Genomic DNA, 17,872 nt, shown 5'->3' with positions numbered 1-17,872 from the left:
TGCAATTTCAAAGCTGTAGCTTCATTCGTAATTACAGATCAACTCTGCGATTGCTGAAAACATATGCTCCAAAATAGACAGGGTCCAAATTTGTTAAAATTAAGCAATTTCGCCATGCATACGCACATGATATTTTTCTGTGCTTATGAGCCCTGTCAATTCTGCGGGGATATCCAATAAACCAGCAGAAATTATACCTGTGTGCAGCACTGATCTCTTAGCTCTTTTTGCAGACTCTCTACCAAACCCCTCAACAGCTGAACAGTGACGAAATACTTGGCAACCTGTGTTAACTAATGAAGCTTCATTTCCCCCAGGTCTCTGCTTTGTGTCTACAGCCTTTGCTGTCTGAGAAGGTATGAAAGAAAACTGAAGCACTTCTTGCAGAAAGTACTTTTCTAGCATCCCTCTCCCAGATAGGGTAATGGTGGTGGTGGATTTTTTTGTGTGTGCATGTGGTGCGGGGGTGTGTATGTTTGTTTTTCCCATATTGGGGTGGTTTTCATTCATATTGAATTTTTTCCTCCAGCGGGGGTAAAAAACCTGACCATCTGTTACCACACAGCCTAAAGAAACATTGAATCCTTCCTGTTAACTACTTCTTTTGTCAAATGTGGTTGCAATGAATCAGTGGGTTCGAAACTGTCAGGCGGTCAAGGTGAAGGTGCGGCGATAGGTAAAATGCAATTCTTTAACAACCTGCTATAGAAAGCCAGACCAAACGTTGTTAAATGTTTTGTCGCGTGAGAGAAAGGAATACTTGACTTTTTCAAGGGCTTTACAAAAACAAAACCAACCAAACAAACAAAAAACCAAAATCGGACCACCCCGGGATGATAAATAAAGTGAAAAGTCCACTGCTAAAAATGGAAAACGTTTATTTCAAGGGCAAAATTTAGTCATAACAAAGCGTCTCTCAATTAGGTGTTTGCCTCGCCCTCCCCGACCGTTAGCCCGTCATTGGCGGTTGCCTGGCAACCGGGCGGCTGCGCCCCTGACGCCCCGCCCTCTCGCGCACGTGCTGCTCCCCTCGCCCCCACCTCAGCGACCGCGCCCCGCAACATCCGGGAACTCCCCTCTGGCCCGCTCCCAGCGGACCCGCTCTGACGTAGCCACCTCCTGGCCCAATGGCGGCTCCGTTCCGTTTCCGGCGTCCGTCCCGGTCTCCTGGATACGGGCGCGTGGTGGCGACCATCCGAGCGGAGCGGGGCGGGGAGAGGGGGTAGACCCCGGTGGGACATGGCGGTGTTTTGTTGCTACAGTAAGGGAAAATAAAACAGCTCCCCCAGTCACTTCGGCTGTTGTGCCGATGCCCCTCCCGCTGGATATATTTTATGGCGCGCAGGGACGAGTTTCCCCTCGCGACACTTCCAAATCCCTCCTCCCTCTTATTGGGCCGTGGGACACTCCGGCCCGGGGGCGCGGCTCCGCCGATTTCGGTCGATGGCGGCGGCGCGGCGGCTGTAACGCTGCCTGCTTGCCCGCCCCCCGCCACACAGGTACGGCTGTCGCTTGCCGCCCGCCTCCCGCGGACGGCTAACGGCCGTTAGCTGCCGGGGCGCGCGCGTGCCTAACGCCCCTCCGTCCCGCCCGCCAGGGGCGCGCGCCGGCAGCCGCCCGCCCCCTTCCCCTCAGCGGCCCCCGCCCCCGCCCTGGTCACGGACCCGCCGCCATAGGCCTTGGGTCTGCGGGCAAGCTCGGAGCTGGGGGTGGCCGGTGCCCCTCAGTGAAGGCTTCCCGAGGGGCTGGAGACTCGCCAGGGGATGCCCTGCCTTATGGCACCCTCACCTCTGCTGCAGGTGAGCCGGGAGGCTGCTGTGTCCCAGGGGCTGCAGTGTGGCACCTCGGGCCTGCCCGGCTCCTGGCAGAGCTTTGGCTGCAGGAGATCTCAGCTCTGTTCAGAGTGTTCTGGACAGTCTCTCACCAAGAGAAGGAAGAAAAGCTGCTGGAACCATGTCTCTTTGGTGTTGTGATTCTGTATCCTGCCCAGAACAAATGGGGTTCCCTTGGCAGATGAAGTTTGCTGCTTTGGGTGCTTCTGTGGAGTTACGTACTTGTTTCATTACAGGTGGTGGTGGTGTGACAGGCTTCCACAGTAGCTATCTCATCTTGAGATACTTATTTTCACTTTTTGTGTCATTTAATTTGATTTCTTTGCACTGTATTTCAAAACTGATGAATGCGTTCCAGCCGTTGAAAGTCTTTCATGGATCACTCTCCATTGGCTGGCTTACTGAAATGATAGCATAGCCATTACTGTCACATTGAGGCATGCGAGATTGGATGCTTCTCTTTTGCCAATAGCCTCTTGCAGAGCTGCTAATGGAGACCTTGTTTGCAAGTACTGTCAGTCATGAGGTAGCAATGAAAACTCTGTCCCATGACCATGACTCCTCTGTTCCAATGTGCATTTGCATGTCATTGGTCATGCTTTTGTCAGATAACCAGATATTTCTGTACTTGTCATTGAGCCTGGGATACATTTGGATGGTTTCTTGCATAAGTGGATGATAATGCCTTTCATACAACCAACATGAAGGTGTCTTCCATCATCCAGTGCATATATCCTTCAGTCTCGTGATGTCAGATTTGAAGCATTTTTGGGAAAGAAGTAAGGAGTGCAAGGAAGGGGTTGTGGTCTTAAATTTTGCAGAGGGAGATTGTGGGTTGGCCATCTCTTTTTGCTGGAGACATTTCTATGGCATTGCTGTTCTGGAATTTTTGGTAGTAGAGGAAGACATTTTTGGTCTTTTTTTCTTTTTTTTTTAGCTGTCCAGAAAAAGAACATAAAGAATAGTGCGATGATATGCATGAATCAGAAAAGGGAAGGTGGCAAATGGAGACCCCTATCTGTTCTGATGTTGTATCTTTGTGTCTTATTTTGGGATGTATGGCAAACTAATAATTATATAATTACCTTGTTCTCATAGATAGCAATAGAAAAAAAGCCTAAACATTCCTATGTTATGCTGGCTTTACCTACTTGTCTGCTTAGTGCTTAGTAAAATCAAACTAATTTTCAATATCAATCTCAAGGCTTTTTAGTTGTAATGGTGAGATTCTTTCTTCCTTTGGGAAGAAAACTTCTGTCTTGGATTACTATCTTTGATACAGGAAATCCTGGAATTATGAGGTTCCTATGTATGTTGTAAATTCTGGATCATCTGTGTGGTACTTGGCACCTGGCTAATGTTCTGGCAAGAACCAGTATTTTAGTGACAGATACTTGGTTGTCTGCTGCTGCCCAATAATGCTTTGTTGTATTTTCACTTGAAGTCCTGTCTGAAAACTTGGGAATTCTTTAATCTTCATTTTGGTCTTCAGTTTGTCACTCTGGGAGCTTTGTGTCTCATGGAAGAGGTGAAGTGAAATTGAGTTTATGGCTTATGATTAGGAATTTGGCAGCTGTACTGCTTAAGCAGCCCTTCCTTTTTATCCTTGCTGATCATTCCCATTGCTCCAATATGCTGCTTTTCTATGGTTTTAGGATACCTACATTGAGAAGTGGTCTTATTGAAGAAAAAGCAACAGTTTTATAAACAAAATGGAAAAAGTTCATTGGAGCCCCCGTGCCCTAATGGATAAAGCACAGGCCTCCTAAGCCAGGCCTTGTGGACTCGACTCCCATTTGCGGTGATCCCCTCCCAACAGGTGCCTCTGTTCAACAGGCATGAGGCCCTGGATGGGGAATGCAGCGACTTGAGGAACAGGGAGAGTCACTACCTTGCTGCACAGCCTAGAAGGAGGAGGATCTGTTCCTGAATAGGAACAGACCAGACCGAACCTACCAAATAGGCCTTGCAAGCAGAATTAAATGATGACATTGAGGGAGGTGGTAAGGGTTATCTTTCCTCCGTCAAAAACTGCTCCCGCAAAGCAAAAAAAGGCGGGTTATGATTACAGGTGACTCCTTTCTAAAGGGAACAGAAAGCTCAATATGCTTGACTTGTCTGAGGGAAGCTGCCTCGCTGGGGCAAGGTTAAAGGTGTAAAAAACTTACTACCCTGGTTAAAGCCTCAAACCATTTAGGGACATGGTTTAGTGCTAGAGTTAGGTTGTGGGTGGACTCAATGATCCTGAGGGTGTCTTCTGAGCAAAATGATTCTACGATTTTCTATGATGCATTTGTGTAGAGTAGATGAATTCGTGTAGAGTAGCTGGGAGAACTGGGCATCAGAGTTGAAGTTGGCCTGGAGCTGGAAGAACTAGTCACTGGGGACTAGTTAGCAATGTTTCCTGTTTCTGGAGTATGCTGGTATTTGGATTCTGTATATCCGTGCTCCACAGCCGAGGAGCAGGATGGAAAGCTGATGCAGAACTCAGTTGCTTCAATATTTTGCTGTCAGTTCTCCCGTTGCTCCAAGTATCCTCTGAGAATACAATTGTGGAACAAAAGAATTGACCATGCTTTTATGAAAAGCATCTAACTATTTAAATGTACAAATGCCACTTCCTGGATTTGCAACAAATGACAATTGTTGTGGGATTTTTTTTCAGTATGTAAATTAAAGCATATGCAACTCTTGAGACAAAAATGATAGTTACAAATATAAATTCAATTCCTGTGGAACTCCCTGATTCCCACAATGTAACATTGGCCAACAAATTTACACAGCTTCTATCCGCAAAGAATTATTTCAGTGAAAAATCCTTGCTGCTGAGTCCTATAGCTGGTAAAGCTACATTTAGCTCAGCATTGGTAGGAACACTAATAGTCACAAAGTCCTATGTTTTTCAGTTATGTTGATTAAATCAGTTGTTTGGCAGATTTAAATTACATTGTGAAAAGTTGCAGGGGCGTGTTTGCCTGCAGTGCCCTAGGGAAGAAATGGTAATCTTATTTGGCAAGGCTTTCTGTATAGACTATTTTCATTTAGACAGCAGTTTTATGTAGAACATAAAATTTTAAGTTTGGTAGCATGATTTTTTTTTTTTTTTTTACAGATAAAATATTTAGAATTTGTAGCTATTTACCCACCTGTAACTTTTTGAATACGTTACGAGCTTTGGAAGTGGAAAATACTATTTTCTGTTCAAACATTTGATTGTATTTCTTGAGAGGAGGCCTTCTGTCAAGTAATTATTTTTCAATCTTACTGAAAGTATATAATCCCTATTTTTAAGAGTTGAGAGAGTAAATCCTATACATCAGTGACTATTAAATTTGAATGCTTCCCCCCTCCTGCTTTCTTTAAGTGTTTATTTGTTTATGAGACTAATGCCATGTTTCCAATCCATTGCCCGTAAAGCATCCTTAAGTATGGAGAACTTCATTCTCTATGAGGAGATCGGAAGAGGAGATAAGACCGTTGTTTATAAAGGAAGAAGAAAGGGGACAATTAATTTCGTTGCCATTCTTTGCACTGATAAATGCAAAAGAGCTGAAATAACAAACTGGGTAAGTGATGTTTTTTAACCTGCTAAATCTGGGAAAAGGTACGGTTTACAAAGTCCTTGTAGCACAGGTATAGAATTGTAGAATAGTTTGGGTTGGAAGGGACCTTCAAAGTTCATCTATATAAAGGTAATACAAAAGAGACTTACTGCATGCTTCTTTACATGGAGTTTGTCACCATTTAAATCACCTTTATCAGATTTTTAATTCCTATACTTTAAATAGTCTTTATTTATTTCTTCATCTGATTTTGTTGTTATTTAAATCATATGCATATACCTATGTTTACAGGCTTGCTGTTCCTATGATATGTATTATTAATTTAAGATATTATTTAAGAGAACTTGTAAAAACAGTTACTTGCATGTAGTGGTTTGCTTTATTTTGTTATCAGTTGTGCAAATCCAGTGCTAATAATACCTTCCAGTAAATAATCAATTTCCTGCTTACTAGGAAATAAATATTTTTGATGAAGGAATAGCATTTAAGATAAATCAATTCTGGTTTGTAAAAGCTTGGCAAAGTTTTAGACATATAATACCTTCTGGAACAGAAACCATAACTGATACACTTAGACATTGCAAATATTTTTCCAGTAGATAAATTTTGTTTCTGTGGAGGGTTGACCCTGGCTGGGTGCCAGGTGCCCACCAAGCTGCTCTATCACACCCCTCCTCAGCTGGACAGGGGAGAGAAAATATAACAAAAGACTTGTGCATTGAGAAAAGGACAGGGAGAGATCACTCACCAGTTACTGTAATGGGCAAAAGAGACTTGACTTGAGGAAATTAATTTAATTTATTGCCAATCAAATCAGAGTAGGGTAATGAGAAATAAAACCAAATCTTGAAACACCTTCTTCCCACCGTTCCCTTCTTCCTGGGCTCAACCTTCACTCCCATTTTCTCCACTTGCTCCCAGCAAGTGGGGATGGGGAATGGGGCTTGTGGTCAGTTCATCATATATTGTCTCTGCTGCTCTTTCTTGCTTACGCTCTTCCCGTGCTCCAGCATGGGGTCTCTCCCATGGGAGACAGTTCTCCACAAACTGCTCCTGCCTGGGTCCTTTCCATGGGGTACAGTCCTTCAGGAACAGACTGCTTGAGCCTGGGTCCCACATGGAGTCACAAGTCCTGGCAGCAAACCTGCTCCAGTGTAGGCTCTTCTGTCCATGAGGCCACACGTCCTGCTAGAAGCCTGCTCCAATGTGGGCTTCCCATGGGGTCACAGCCTCCTTTGGGTATCTACCTGTTCCAACGTGGGGTCCTCCACAAGCTGCAGGTGGAGCTCTGTTCCACCATGGAACCTCATGGGTTGCGTGGGGACAACCTGTGTCACCATGGTCTGCAGCACAAGCTGCAGGGGAATCTCTTCTCCTGCATCTGGAGAACCTCCTCCCCCTCCTTCTTCACTGACCTTGGTGTCTGCAGAGCTGTTTCACATATTCGAACTTCTCTCTCCAGCTGCTGTTCCCTAATAGTTTTTTTGTGTTGTGTTGGTTTTTTTTTTTTTTTTCTTTTTTTTTTCCCCTTCTTAAATCTGTTATCAGAAAGGCACTACCACCATCACTGATGGGCTCGGCCTTGGCCACCAGCAGGTCTGTCTTGGAGATGGCTGGCATTGGCTCTATTGGACATAGGGGACATTCTAGCAGCTTCTAACAGAAGCCATCCTAGTAGCCCCCCTGCTACCAAAAGCTTGCCATGCAAACCCGGAACAGTTTCATATTTCCTCTCATTGTTTCACTGATAATTTATTGGGTAATTAGTGAATCTTCTCAATTTGAACATTTTTTTTCTTAGAAGCATATTCATCTTAGGAAGCCCTCAGGGGTACCTTACCTCTGTGTTAAGGAAGTTTCTTTTCCCTAGGTTTCTAGAAGCAGAGACTTAGGCATGGATTCCAGATGTTCTTCTTAAATCAATATTTTATTTGCAAGGTACAGCATAGAGCAGCTTGAGCAGGGTGCCTTTGGTACAGGGACCTCAAGTAAAGAAAACCCGCGGCAATTATACCTTTGCAATCTAAGCTTCCCACCCCTTGCATGTCGATTTGGGACAATTGTAAAATTAGAGTCTGAGATCTCCCCGTTCTTCATTGGATCCCTTTGTTTTTGTCAGGTGGGTAATTTCTTGTCTCTGTGGGTAGTTGTTTGTCCTTTACCAACCAGAGCAGACATCAATCAAAGTCTTGTCCTTCAGTTACTGCTTTGCACTTGCAGTTGGGGAGAAAAAGAAGTCCTTGTCAATAACCAAAACATTCTTCTGTTTCTCCTCTTCTTTTAGACATGCCGTTTCATTCCTTTACTAATCTCTAGGGATATAACTCTGGCTGACAATCAAAAGCTCCTTTATCTTCCTACCTGAACAAATTCTGAGGCCCATTTTTTTCTTAATGTGGCAGAAAGTTCAAAAGTTCACATCTTGTGGCCTAAGTTACTTATGCTACACAAGTTCTTTGTAAGCAGTTTCTAAACAAGTTCTATAAGAGGCAGTGTACCAAATAATTCAATAAGCTAAGGCAGTCTATTCCCTAACACTCCAAGAAGATACAGAAGCTTCTGTAGAGATTAGGCCATGTAGGTGTGATAGAAAGATAGATTTCCAGGGACCCTCAAATGATTACTTTTGCCTGATAAGATTAAGAATGATGGAAAAATTTCTTTTTACTTCCTCTAACTGTATTCACCATATTGTCTAACACTTGTGTTCTCATTGAAAAGGAAAGTAGCAATGCACATTTGACTCTAAATTCTGATTACTAGGTTGTTATTGTTTAACTGATGCAGGAAGGTTAAATAGCGCTTATAATTTTTGGCTGGGGAACTTCCTTTTTTTTTCCTGTATTTTTAAAAACAGGCGAGTTGAGTAGGGTCTGTGAGGGAAGTTGTCTTTTCTCAACATACATGTAAAACTAAAGTATTTGAATTGGAGAATAATTTGAGTGCACTGGAAAAGGTAAGAGAACAAGTAGTTGATCTAGAGTAAAGTATTGTCTCTCCCTCCTGCCATAAGTCCATACATTTTGCTTCTCCCCCAGTTAAGTATGTTAAAAACTTTGTTCTAGGTTCGTCTGACTCATGAAATCAGACACAAGAATATAGTGACATTTCATGAATGGTATGAAACAAGCAACCATCTCTGGCTTGTAGTGGAATTATGCACGGGTAAGATGAGCTCAAAAGATAAAAAATTATGGAGTATTTTTAAGAGACTTCTTATAACTGTTTCTCCATAGCAAATACTTAGATCTTTGAAAAAGTTTAATAATTATCTGATTATTAACTTGAGAATCCTATTTATATATAAAAACATTTTTGCTTTGGAAACATTTTTAGAAATCAATTGAAGTTGTATTTCTCCTCTGCTTCACTGTATAAGTATGTTAAATGTTAATTGATGTGACATAATGTTGGATTTTAATCGATGAATAGATAGGGCTAGTTGGGGGAACTTATAAACAAATTGTGAGTAGTTGAAGGGTAGCTACATAAAGATTACTTGAGAAGCTTTGTAAGGACCGGCAGCTTTGGCATTCTCTTGTCATTTTATAGCACACAATAATAAAGAGAGCAAGGAGGAAACCAGGTTATAATATATGAATGACAATATTATTCAAATGACTTTTTAAATCAAAGGCCAATTCTGTAGCTCGTAGTAAATTATATAAGATTTCTTCCTGTTCTGTAGAAGTATTTTGACTTTTATGTTAAGATGTTAATTTGGGAGCTCTGAGGATTCAAAACTGCATTAAGTAATTCACTGAGTTTTCATAGGTTCTCATCAATCTGTTAAAGAAATCTTTCGAAGCTTTCTGTAATTGTGATGACTGCATGTTTTAAACTCCAGATAGCATGCTTTACTCCACATGGAAAGAAAAGAGGGCCAATTGTGCAAGTGATGTGTGTTAAGATGTTGGTATCTGGAGTTTGTTTCATAGTAAAAGTCTGTATTACACACAGCCTTTTTTTCTGTACAGAATTCTGTTTCAAAAATCACTGAAGAAGAGAAGCTACAAGTTCTGGAAAGAAATGAGGTCATTCTTTCAGTGATTAAAAGTGAAGTTAATGGCTCATGTAGAGGCTTTGGTCTATTTGCTTAGTGTAACTTATGGGCACATATTTAAGTTATTAGACAGGCAGCCTCTTTCTAAGTACAGTTTTAACAATTATCATGTATTTTTACCTTGCAGTATTACTGTTTGCTGCAAGGAGAGTGTCTTGAAGTTAACTTACTTATAAACAGAATAAGACATGGATTTCTTATTAATTTTGTAGAGCCTCAAAAGCGGCTTTTGAAATATGGAAGATCTCTCTCACTTGTCTCAAGGTGACAAAGTGAGTTTCTCTTATCAGATGTGGCGTACTTCTGTGTTGCTGGTTTCACTATTTTTTTTTCTTTGTATGTTTCATCATATTGTGCAATAATTCTATATGTAGTCCTGTAAAATACATTATAAAACCAATAATTGAACATGATGGAACATTCTTTACTATAACTATGTAATATGGGCTTGGTTTTAAAGGAATGACTCATTTACTAAATTGCATTAAAAAGCCTTAGAAAGAAAATAATTTTAAGATTCAGCAGTGTTGAATAATTTGAAGAATATTGTGATGACAGACCTAGTCTTGCTATTCTCTGAAAGAAATTACTAAGCAAAGGGAAAAAAACTTAGGAAAATCTATTCTGTGGTTTGAAATAAAAAATCTAGTATCCTTTTATTTGAAGAGCTGTCCTAATATCTGTTTTCATTAAGGAATTTAAATTTGTGTCTTTTTTTTTTTTAAATTCTGTATGATTTGGCTAAGATATGAATAATAGATAATGCAGGAAACCCATATGTAATTCACAAAATACAAACTGTAGTCCAAGGGGAACAGGTTTGGTGCAGGAGTAGTAAAAGACCAAATGAGGTTGAGGAAAGAGATTTTGGGGAAGCTGGGAATGTGGAGTTTAGGGTAGGAGACTGGGACAGGAAGGAGGAGAAGGAGTGTTTGAGCAATGAGTGTGTGGGACATGAGATTAGGAGAAGTCCAAGTCCCATGAACAGTTAGGACAGGAATAGCTGAAATGGGATTAGTCTGGCTTACCTGAGAATCAGTGGGATGTGAGGAAGTAGGTGATAGAGGAAGAACAGAGATCTTTGCAAGGACAGAAAAGTATTAATAGTAACAACCAGTGGGGAAAAACACTGAGTGAATTTGAAGCCCATTGGAGGACACAGGTGATAGAGGGTGTGTGTGAAGGTGGGGATGAGAAGTGCAAAGAGATATGAGTAAGAGTTGCTGGGCCAGGAAGCTGGGATTTGTGTGTGAAACCTGGGAAGTGAAGATTTGGTCCTGGGGTGTGGTGGTTTTTTTTTTGTTGTTGTTTTTAATTCTTTTTTCTTTAAAAATGAAAAGGAAAAAAAAGAGAGAGGAAGGGATGAAAATGAAAGAACTGGGCACATGAGTGAAGGAAAGGACTGTACAGAAACACTATGTGTGAAGAACAAACAAAATAATTGATGTCTTGGATGTTGTTGACCTCAGGATCCCAGAATGTAACCCAGTTTTACTATTTCTGTTGTCTTTGAATTCTGTAGAATATTACATGTCATTAGCTTTAGTGCTTGGTCACAGAAGTTGATAGTCTCCTCTTGGCGTTGTTTATCTTGTAACTCATGCAGCAGGAATCTGGTTAAGGAATTTGATTAAACCCATTAGGTAGTGTTACATTGTGATGTGACAGTTTCTGTTTTGTTTTGTGGGGTTTTTTTTCCCTTCTGTTTCCTTTGTAAAATAAATCAATATTGAAGTATTTTTGAAGTCATGCACTCAATTTACTTGTAGTAAAAATTAAGATTTTTGTCACAGTGTTGGAAATAGATTTTTTTTTTCCTGTGCATTTTAGATTTTCTAACTATTGGATAATCGCAGTAAATATTTTTATCTACTGAAAATTACCTTTGCTTCACACCTTTTGAAGAAATTTACTTAACGTCCTTGGGAATTATTTGTATGGCATCTTCTTTATGTGATTTGCTGACTATGTGTAAACATTTTTCAGGTGGTTCTCTAGAATCTGTTATTGCTCAAGATGAACATCTACCTGAAGATGTAGTGAGAGAATTTGGTGTTGAGTTGATTACTGGTTTATACCATATTCATAAACTTGGAATTATCTTTTGTGATCTGACACCTGGAAAGGTAAGAATGAGTATTATTTGTAGGGGACACTGCATGTTACTTTGTATACCGTCAGTATTTAATTCATTACTTCTATTTTATGGTTTGGAAGAGGCTTCCCTCAGGTTGGAGGCCAGCTGAGCTTTACAATATGTGTGAAGACAATGAGAGACAAGTCTATAACTTGAATATTTTATGATCTAATTGATTTCTTTCCCTGCTGTATATTTGATATAATATGATAGATTCTTTTTTATTTGGTGTTCTGGTTTGAATTAATGAAGGATTTTAGTTCTCTGTCCTCGGACACAGAATTTCATTATTATGCCTATTCAATCGTACTGCAGAATATGTTGAAGTCATAGAAAATGCTAATGAGGGAGTAAAGGTAACTAAACTTTCTTTGTTAATAACCTTCTGTATTGTTTCCAAATGCCATTAAATTATTGTCTTACTCTTACATAAAAATGCAAATCTTTATGTAGTTCATGATTTGTGTATGTGTGTGAAATTTATGTAAAATTTTGTCAAGGTCCATATTTGTTTTTAATTTATGCAGTAACCAGAATATTACTATAACCAAAAATCCTTGATTAGCAGTTATGGTTTTTGGTCTTGAACTGTAAGTGATCAAGTTGCCCTTCTCTGAATTTTCTGTAAAATCTTGCACAACTGTACTCAGTTTCTGTCATTTGTGGGTCCAAAAGCAATAATAATAAAAAAAAGTATGAATAAAGCATAATGGAGATGCCTCTGTATTCTTCCCAAGAAGAATGTTGCTGTAAAGTACTCATTAGAAAACAAAATACAGAGTGCTAAAATAGGACTGTTCTGCTTTGTTTTGTGTGTTGTTGTGGTTTTGGTTTTTTTTTTTTCCCTCCCCTCCCACCATCCGACCGAGTGGGCTATTTCTTTAAACAACATTTTTGGAAGTATGAAGCTTTTAATTACAAGAATAAGCAGTAACCATGTGAAGAAAACTCTCATGATCATTGAACAAAATATTTGGAATTTTTTGCTAATTAAAATTAGAAAACATCACTTTTTTTTTTCTCAAATGAAGCGAAGTTTCTTTTTACTACACTCTTCCTATACAGTTTTACCCTAGTTTTACTTTCTTTTCTATAGTAACATCATTGGTCATTTAGATTTAATAATGAGGAAACAAAAGTTCACATTAAACCTCTAAAGAGTTCTATTGTGAGATTCTGTAATTTTTTGGTTGTAAGAAAAAAGACAGTATTGGTGTTGACTTAAACTTTTCAGTGTTTTTAGTTATAGTGATCATCTCTATGTACTTAAATGGTTTGAGATTGTTATTTTTTAAAAAAAATATTTTATACTTTGTGTTGGAAATTTCAGCAGTCATCAGTTTTAGTATATGATACTTTTATGTTGGATTATGTTTATTTTTCTAGATTCTGCTGGAAGGGCCTGGCACTTTGAAATTCAGTAATTTTTGTTTGGCTAAAAAGGATGGTGAAAACTTGAAAGAGTTTTTTTCTTTAGTTGGATCTGAAGAAGGCGAAAGAGATGTTGGTGAAAGCACTCCACAAAGATACCTGCAAAGCAGATTTCGAGGTATAATATTTTTATTAGCCAAAATTAACTTTTACCAAAGAGACAGCATGAAAGTTTGAAAAAGCCTTTGTTGGAAGTTATTTGGAGAGAAGACCCTGAAATAAAATAGTCGTTCATCATTCTGTTGGAGCTGACTACATTTCTAGAGAAACTGAATAATTCTGTTGCGTTATTTGTAAAGATTAATGTATTTGCCTCTGTCTTTGCAATGGCAACCATGATCTGTACATTTTCTTTAAGCAGTTCTTACATAACCTGCATATAAGGAATTTTTAAAGCAAGTTCAAAACCAAGATGTTGATCTTAGGGAAGATTGTTCAGAGAGATCATAACTTATAGAGGGAACGACACCTGCACTTGAGTAGAATTAAAAGAATCCATATTTACAAGTATATGGTAATAATTCTAAGTTTCACAAAGCCAGTTTAACTAAGAGCTGGAAAAATATACTTGTGTCATACATTTTATGACATATCAGCAATTTCTGACCTTTCCGGCTTTTTGTAAATAGACTTCATGTTATTTTTGGATTGAAGCTCATATGTAGGTGATTATTATACAGTATTGTATACTCGTATTATATAACAAACTTTCAACATAACATAACTGGAAGTGGCTTATTTTAAATTTCTTTTTGCTGCATGACATCAAATCCCTACAATACAGTTTAATATACAAACTGTCTGTCTATCTTGAGCATGTTTTCATTATTTTATAAAATGTTCTTGATTTATTTTCTTTCTAGAAAAAAATAGAAGCAAAATTTCAAGAATTAAAAAAAACCCAAAAAACAAATCCCAAAACAAACAACACCCCCCCCCCAAATAGAGTGTATGAATGAGATCTGAAATGTTTCAAGGTAGCTAATTAATTAAAAATATTAATTCTTTATTTGGTTTTGCTGAGGAAGCTTAATTGCTGTTTGATGAAAACTATGGTGGGAAGAAAAACCCAGTGAAACACCTTTGCTCCTTGATGCATTTCACATATAATCAGCTAAGTACAAGAAGTAGGATTAGAAAAATGAGATGATCACTAAAACTTTGGAAATTCAGAGTTCAAGCTGAAACTGGCTTTCCTAACTGATGAAGCTGTATTTCTGGTACTTAGTTGTTACAGGATAGTGTATTTAAAAAAAAAAAAAGTTTAAAGGAAGTAACAAAAAGAATCACTTGTTTACAACCTTTTGTGCTCTAGTTATGAAGTAATAATTGGAGAATGAAGAAATAACTGATATTTGAGTTATGATAAAGAAGTGACTTAAAATTAATCCTGTTTTGTCTCAGAAAAAATGAGCAGTGGAGTTATTTGTGGACTTTTAAAAAGTCTATCTGCAGATGCTCTCTTTAAGATCTAGGACTAAATTCCATTAACTTCATGTTAAATGTATACACAAAATTCAGTAAGTACTACACAGAACTGCTGCTTATTTCATTGTAGTCTCGGCACTGCTGTACTTCCATTGTCTTTTTGATGCAAATGGTACAAGTGGTTTCTAGTTTGAGGCTCGACTGTTTCAGTACCACTTAATTAAGAATGATAATTTATTTTTGAAGTATAAGAAAGTTACTGTGCTTTAGTTTCAACAGATAGATCCATGCCAATGCAGTAGGCTGCAAACACTGCATTATTTTTTCATCAAGTAAGAAAAATTCAGAAACTTGTTTTTAATCTTCTGAATCTTCTATTAGTCAACATCTCAGAGCATCTCACAGACCTCGATTTCCAAGATAATGATGTGTCATAGCAGTTACTGTTATTGGGAACAATTAAATTCTTGGCAATTTTTTTATGGGAGCAAAGAGAGCTTTTTTGATAGTTTGCTGTCTCCTACTGAAAGTCCATACTGGAAATACTGAGACAACACCAGATCTTTATTCAGGAAGAAATACAAATCTAATCTCTTTCCTGTTGCCTTTCAGAGCAGCTGTTTTGATGTGTATGGTTGATGACCTTTAGTCACGTAAAAAAATAAAACCCAAGAACAAAAGAATCCAAAATAATCTTTTTAAGGGACTATGGAATTTACATTTTTTTCTGAGTTTGTGTAATTTTTTAGGGATTTTTGAGAAACATCTTGGTGTTTAGATGGGACCTACTATAGAAATACAAACTGTATATTTAATTTTCTGTATAAAGGCAAAAGGAGGTTTTGAATAAAATGCTAGAACTTGGTATATGAAGTTTTCATAGTGTTTTAGTGTGAAAATAGCTGTAGCTAGTTTAGATGAGTGATCTAGCTGGCTACCAACTGTGTTTTTGTAATAGAGTTTTCTAATTTCATGAAGGTTTATGTTTTGGAATAGCTTCCCCCCCGCCGCCCCCGCCTCCAAAAAAAACCCCAAACGTGATGTAATTATTCCTGTTACGTGAAAATTATGTTGGTTTACCATCCTGCTCAATTTGTTTGGCTCTGGAAGCTGTGAAAGTATATCAAAACATACTTTGCATTAATCATTGTGTTAGAAAAGTGTAGCACAAGCCAGCTTGGTTAATAGAAGTGAAATAAACAACAAAATAGTGTATATAATCTTACATAATTCAGTAAAAATATAGAAGTTCCTTTGAAACATCTTACATTTGGTATCTCAGTTTTCTTATACGAAGTGAAGATAATCCCTAACTTACTGAAGTGTGGAGACAAGGTTTGAAGTGTTGAGCAGGATAAATACTGAATGAATAATCAAAGTGCATTATACATACTGTATTTTGTAGGCTCTCTGTTATACACAGCTCCAGAAGCAATAAAGGGAGAAGACTTCTCCAAAGCCAGTGATCTGTGGTCCTTGGGGTGTTTACTTTACGAAATGTTCTCAGGTTGTAAGTTTGTGTATCTATTTAATATCTGTGATAATGGAAACTTAGGTTGTGGTCCCAGAGTAAATTTTTTTTAAATAATCAAGTGAAGTAATACTATTTAGTTGTCCTTTTTGACTGTGATAGAAGTATTATGATGCTAACCAACCTGTATTGCTTAAATACCGTGACTTAAAATTATAGCAGTCCTTGAATTGTGACAGTGAAATGTTTTTAATCTTCTCAGTATTAAACTGAGTGCATTAGTTTGCATTTTGAAACATAAAACTGTTTCACTAGAATAAAACAGGAGTCATAGGGCTTCCTGCAGATAAAATACCGATTAGCATTGGCTGCAGCTGGAAAATTTAATAACAAAAGAGAATTACAGTGCAACCTTCTGAAGTATTAAGATGCCGATCTATTGGATCAACATAGTTACACAGATACAGAGATTTCTGCCTAGACTTTCTCCTGTTGTTGTTTTGTTGCTGATTCACACAGGGCTGTCATGGTGACCTCCGTCAAGCCATTTTGGTGCCTGTTCTATCCTTGGCCTCTTTTGCTGTTCACAGCAGAAGTTAATCAAAGGTCTCATACTTAAATTGACAAGACAACTTGATAAATAGAATTCAGACTGGGGGTATTTATTTCTTTGGATGTTTCCTTAGGAAAATGAGCTCATCATATATTGTTGCACCTGACAGCCACTTTGATGTTTGCCTAATCTGTGAAATACACTTCTGTTTGTTTATAGGAAGACCACCATTCTTCTCAAACAGTTTTTCTGAATTAATTGAAAAGATTTTATATGAAGATCCATTGCCACCTAGACCAGAGGGTAATATTCTGTTATTGTTTAATAAATCAAATCAGAGTAATAAGTACAAAGTTGAAAGTTTTGTTTTGCAGTATTTCTTCTGAGGCTGATTGCAGGAATTGGTTAGCTGTCTGAATTGAATGTTAGCATTACCTTCCTTTGATAAGAGCTTCTTCCCTGTTAATGATGAATGCTTATTGACAGACAGGTGTTAAGAATTGAAAGTAAATCTACCTGCTGGGATAGAATTTTTGATCTCAGTCATTCTGGGCATCAGTGGTATTCATGGGGACACTCAAATATTAGTGGTTCTTTTCAGTCCATAGTAATAGAGTGAAAATGGTGACCTATAGAATTAAAACTGCTGTTACTTTTTTCAATTCTAAGAGAGATTTTGTTTTCGAAGTGGATAACGTGCATTTCATATTTCTGAGCTCTCAGAGGTAGAGTTTTGCTCAGTTAAAAAATAATTTTGGAAATCTCTTTTGTATAATAGGGTGCAACAATGGTCTTCTAAAATGTTCATGATTGGGGGAAATTTTATTTAAATTTAAGCAGATTTCAACTCCAATTTATTTCTTTCTAATAGCTACATGGTAATTGGAGGGTGTGTTTTTTAACATATAAACAATTTTAGTTAGTTTGGAAACAACATTGATGGCTCAGTGGGTTGTCTTGCTTTTTGGGGTTGGAATTTTTTTTTTGAGGATCCTTTGACATGCAAAAAGCATACCGTTAGAAATCTTCATACGTTTAGATTTTTACAGATGAAATTACTATTTAATAAAACTTTCTAGCATGATCAGCCAATAATTATTTGATCTACGTTGTTTGATAGTTGTTTTTGCTGCCCAATACATATCTTCCAAATTGCTTTTATTTATAGCTTCTGCTTTTCACAAACCTTCTGCTGAGTTCATTAGTTTGCTGGATGGCTTGCTTCAAAAGGATCCTCAGAAAAGGTAAGCTGTCTAATCCATGACAGTTCTTTACATTGTCTTTCTTCACTTCTGGAAAAAATAATTGCTATGGTACAGTATGACTGTATGTATAATCATTTCTAGAGCATAAAAAAATGCAAAATTCATTTAATCCCTCATAAAAGAACAAGC

The 17,872-nt window shown here is 38.1% G+C and overlaps 1 protein-coding gene across 4 annotated transcripts in view; it reads left to right on the top strand.

The window, feature by feature from the left end:
- The first annotated feature begins 5,245 nt into the window (after positions 1-5,245).
- ULK4 (unc-51 like kinase 4) overlaps positions 5,246-17,872 on the top strand; it is a 240,662-nt gene continuing 228,035 nt past the window's right edge. For 2 of the 4 annotated variants that reach the window (XM_065628833.1, XM_065628832.1), the window contains exons 1-7: positions 5,261-5,398; positions 8,461-8,560; positions 11,445-11,584; positions 12,982-13,144; positions 15,860-15,961; positions 16,698-16,781; positions 17,647-17,722. In XM_065628833.1, the coding sequence (XP_065484905.1) occupies positions 5,261-5,398; positions 8,461-8,560; positions 11,445-11,584; positions 12,982-13,144; positions 15,860-15,961; positions 16,698-16,781; positions 17,647-17,722 (803 nt within the window). Of the gene's footprint in view, positions 5,399-8,460; positions 8,561-11,444; positions 11,585-12,981; positions 13,145-15,859; positions 15,962-16,697; positions 16,782-17,646; positions 17,723-17,872 lie in introns of all 4 variants that reach the window. The other 2 variants (XM_065628834.1, XM_065628835.1) reach the window with 2 other exon arrangements.

This window comes from Caloenas nicobarica, chromosome 2, assembly GCF_036013445.1.
Source record: "Caloenas nicobarica isolate bCalNic1 chromosome 2, bCalNic1.hap1, whole genome shotgun sequence".
Lineage (NCBI taxonomy): Eukaryota > Metazoa > Chordata > Aves > Columbiformes > Columbidae > Caloenas > Caloenas nicobarica.
The sequence above is the reverse complement of the archived record's forward strand: the minus strand, read 5'-3'. Positions and strand labels throughout refer to the sequence as shown.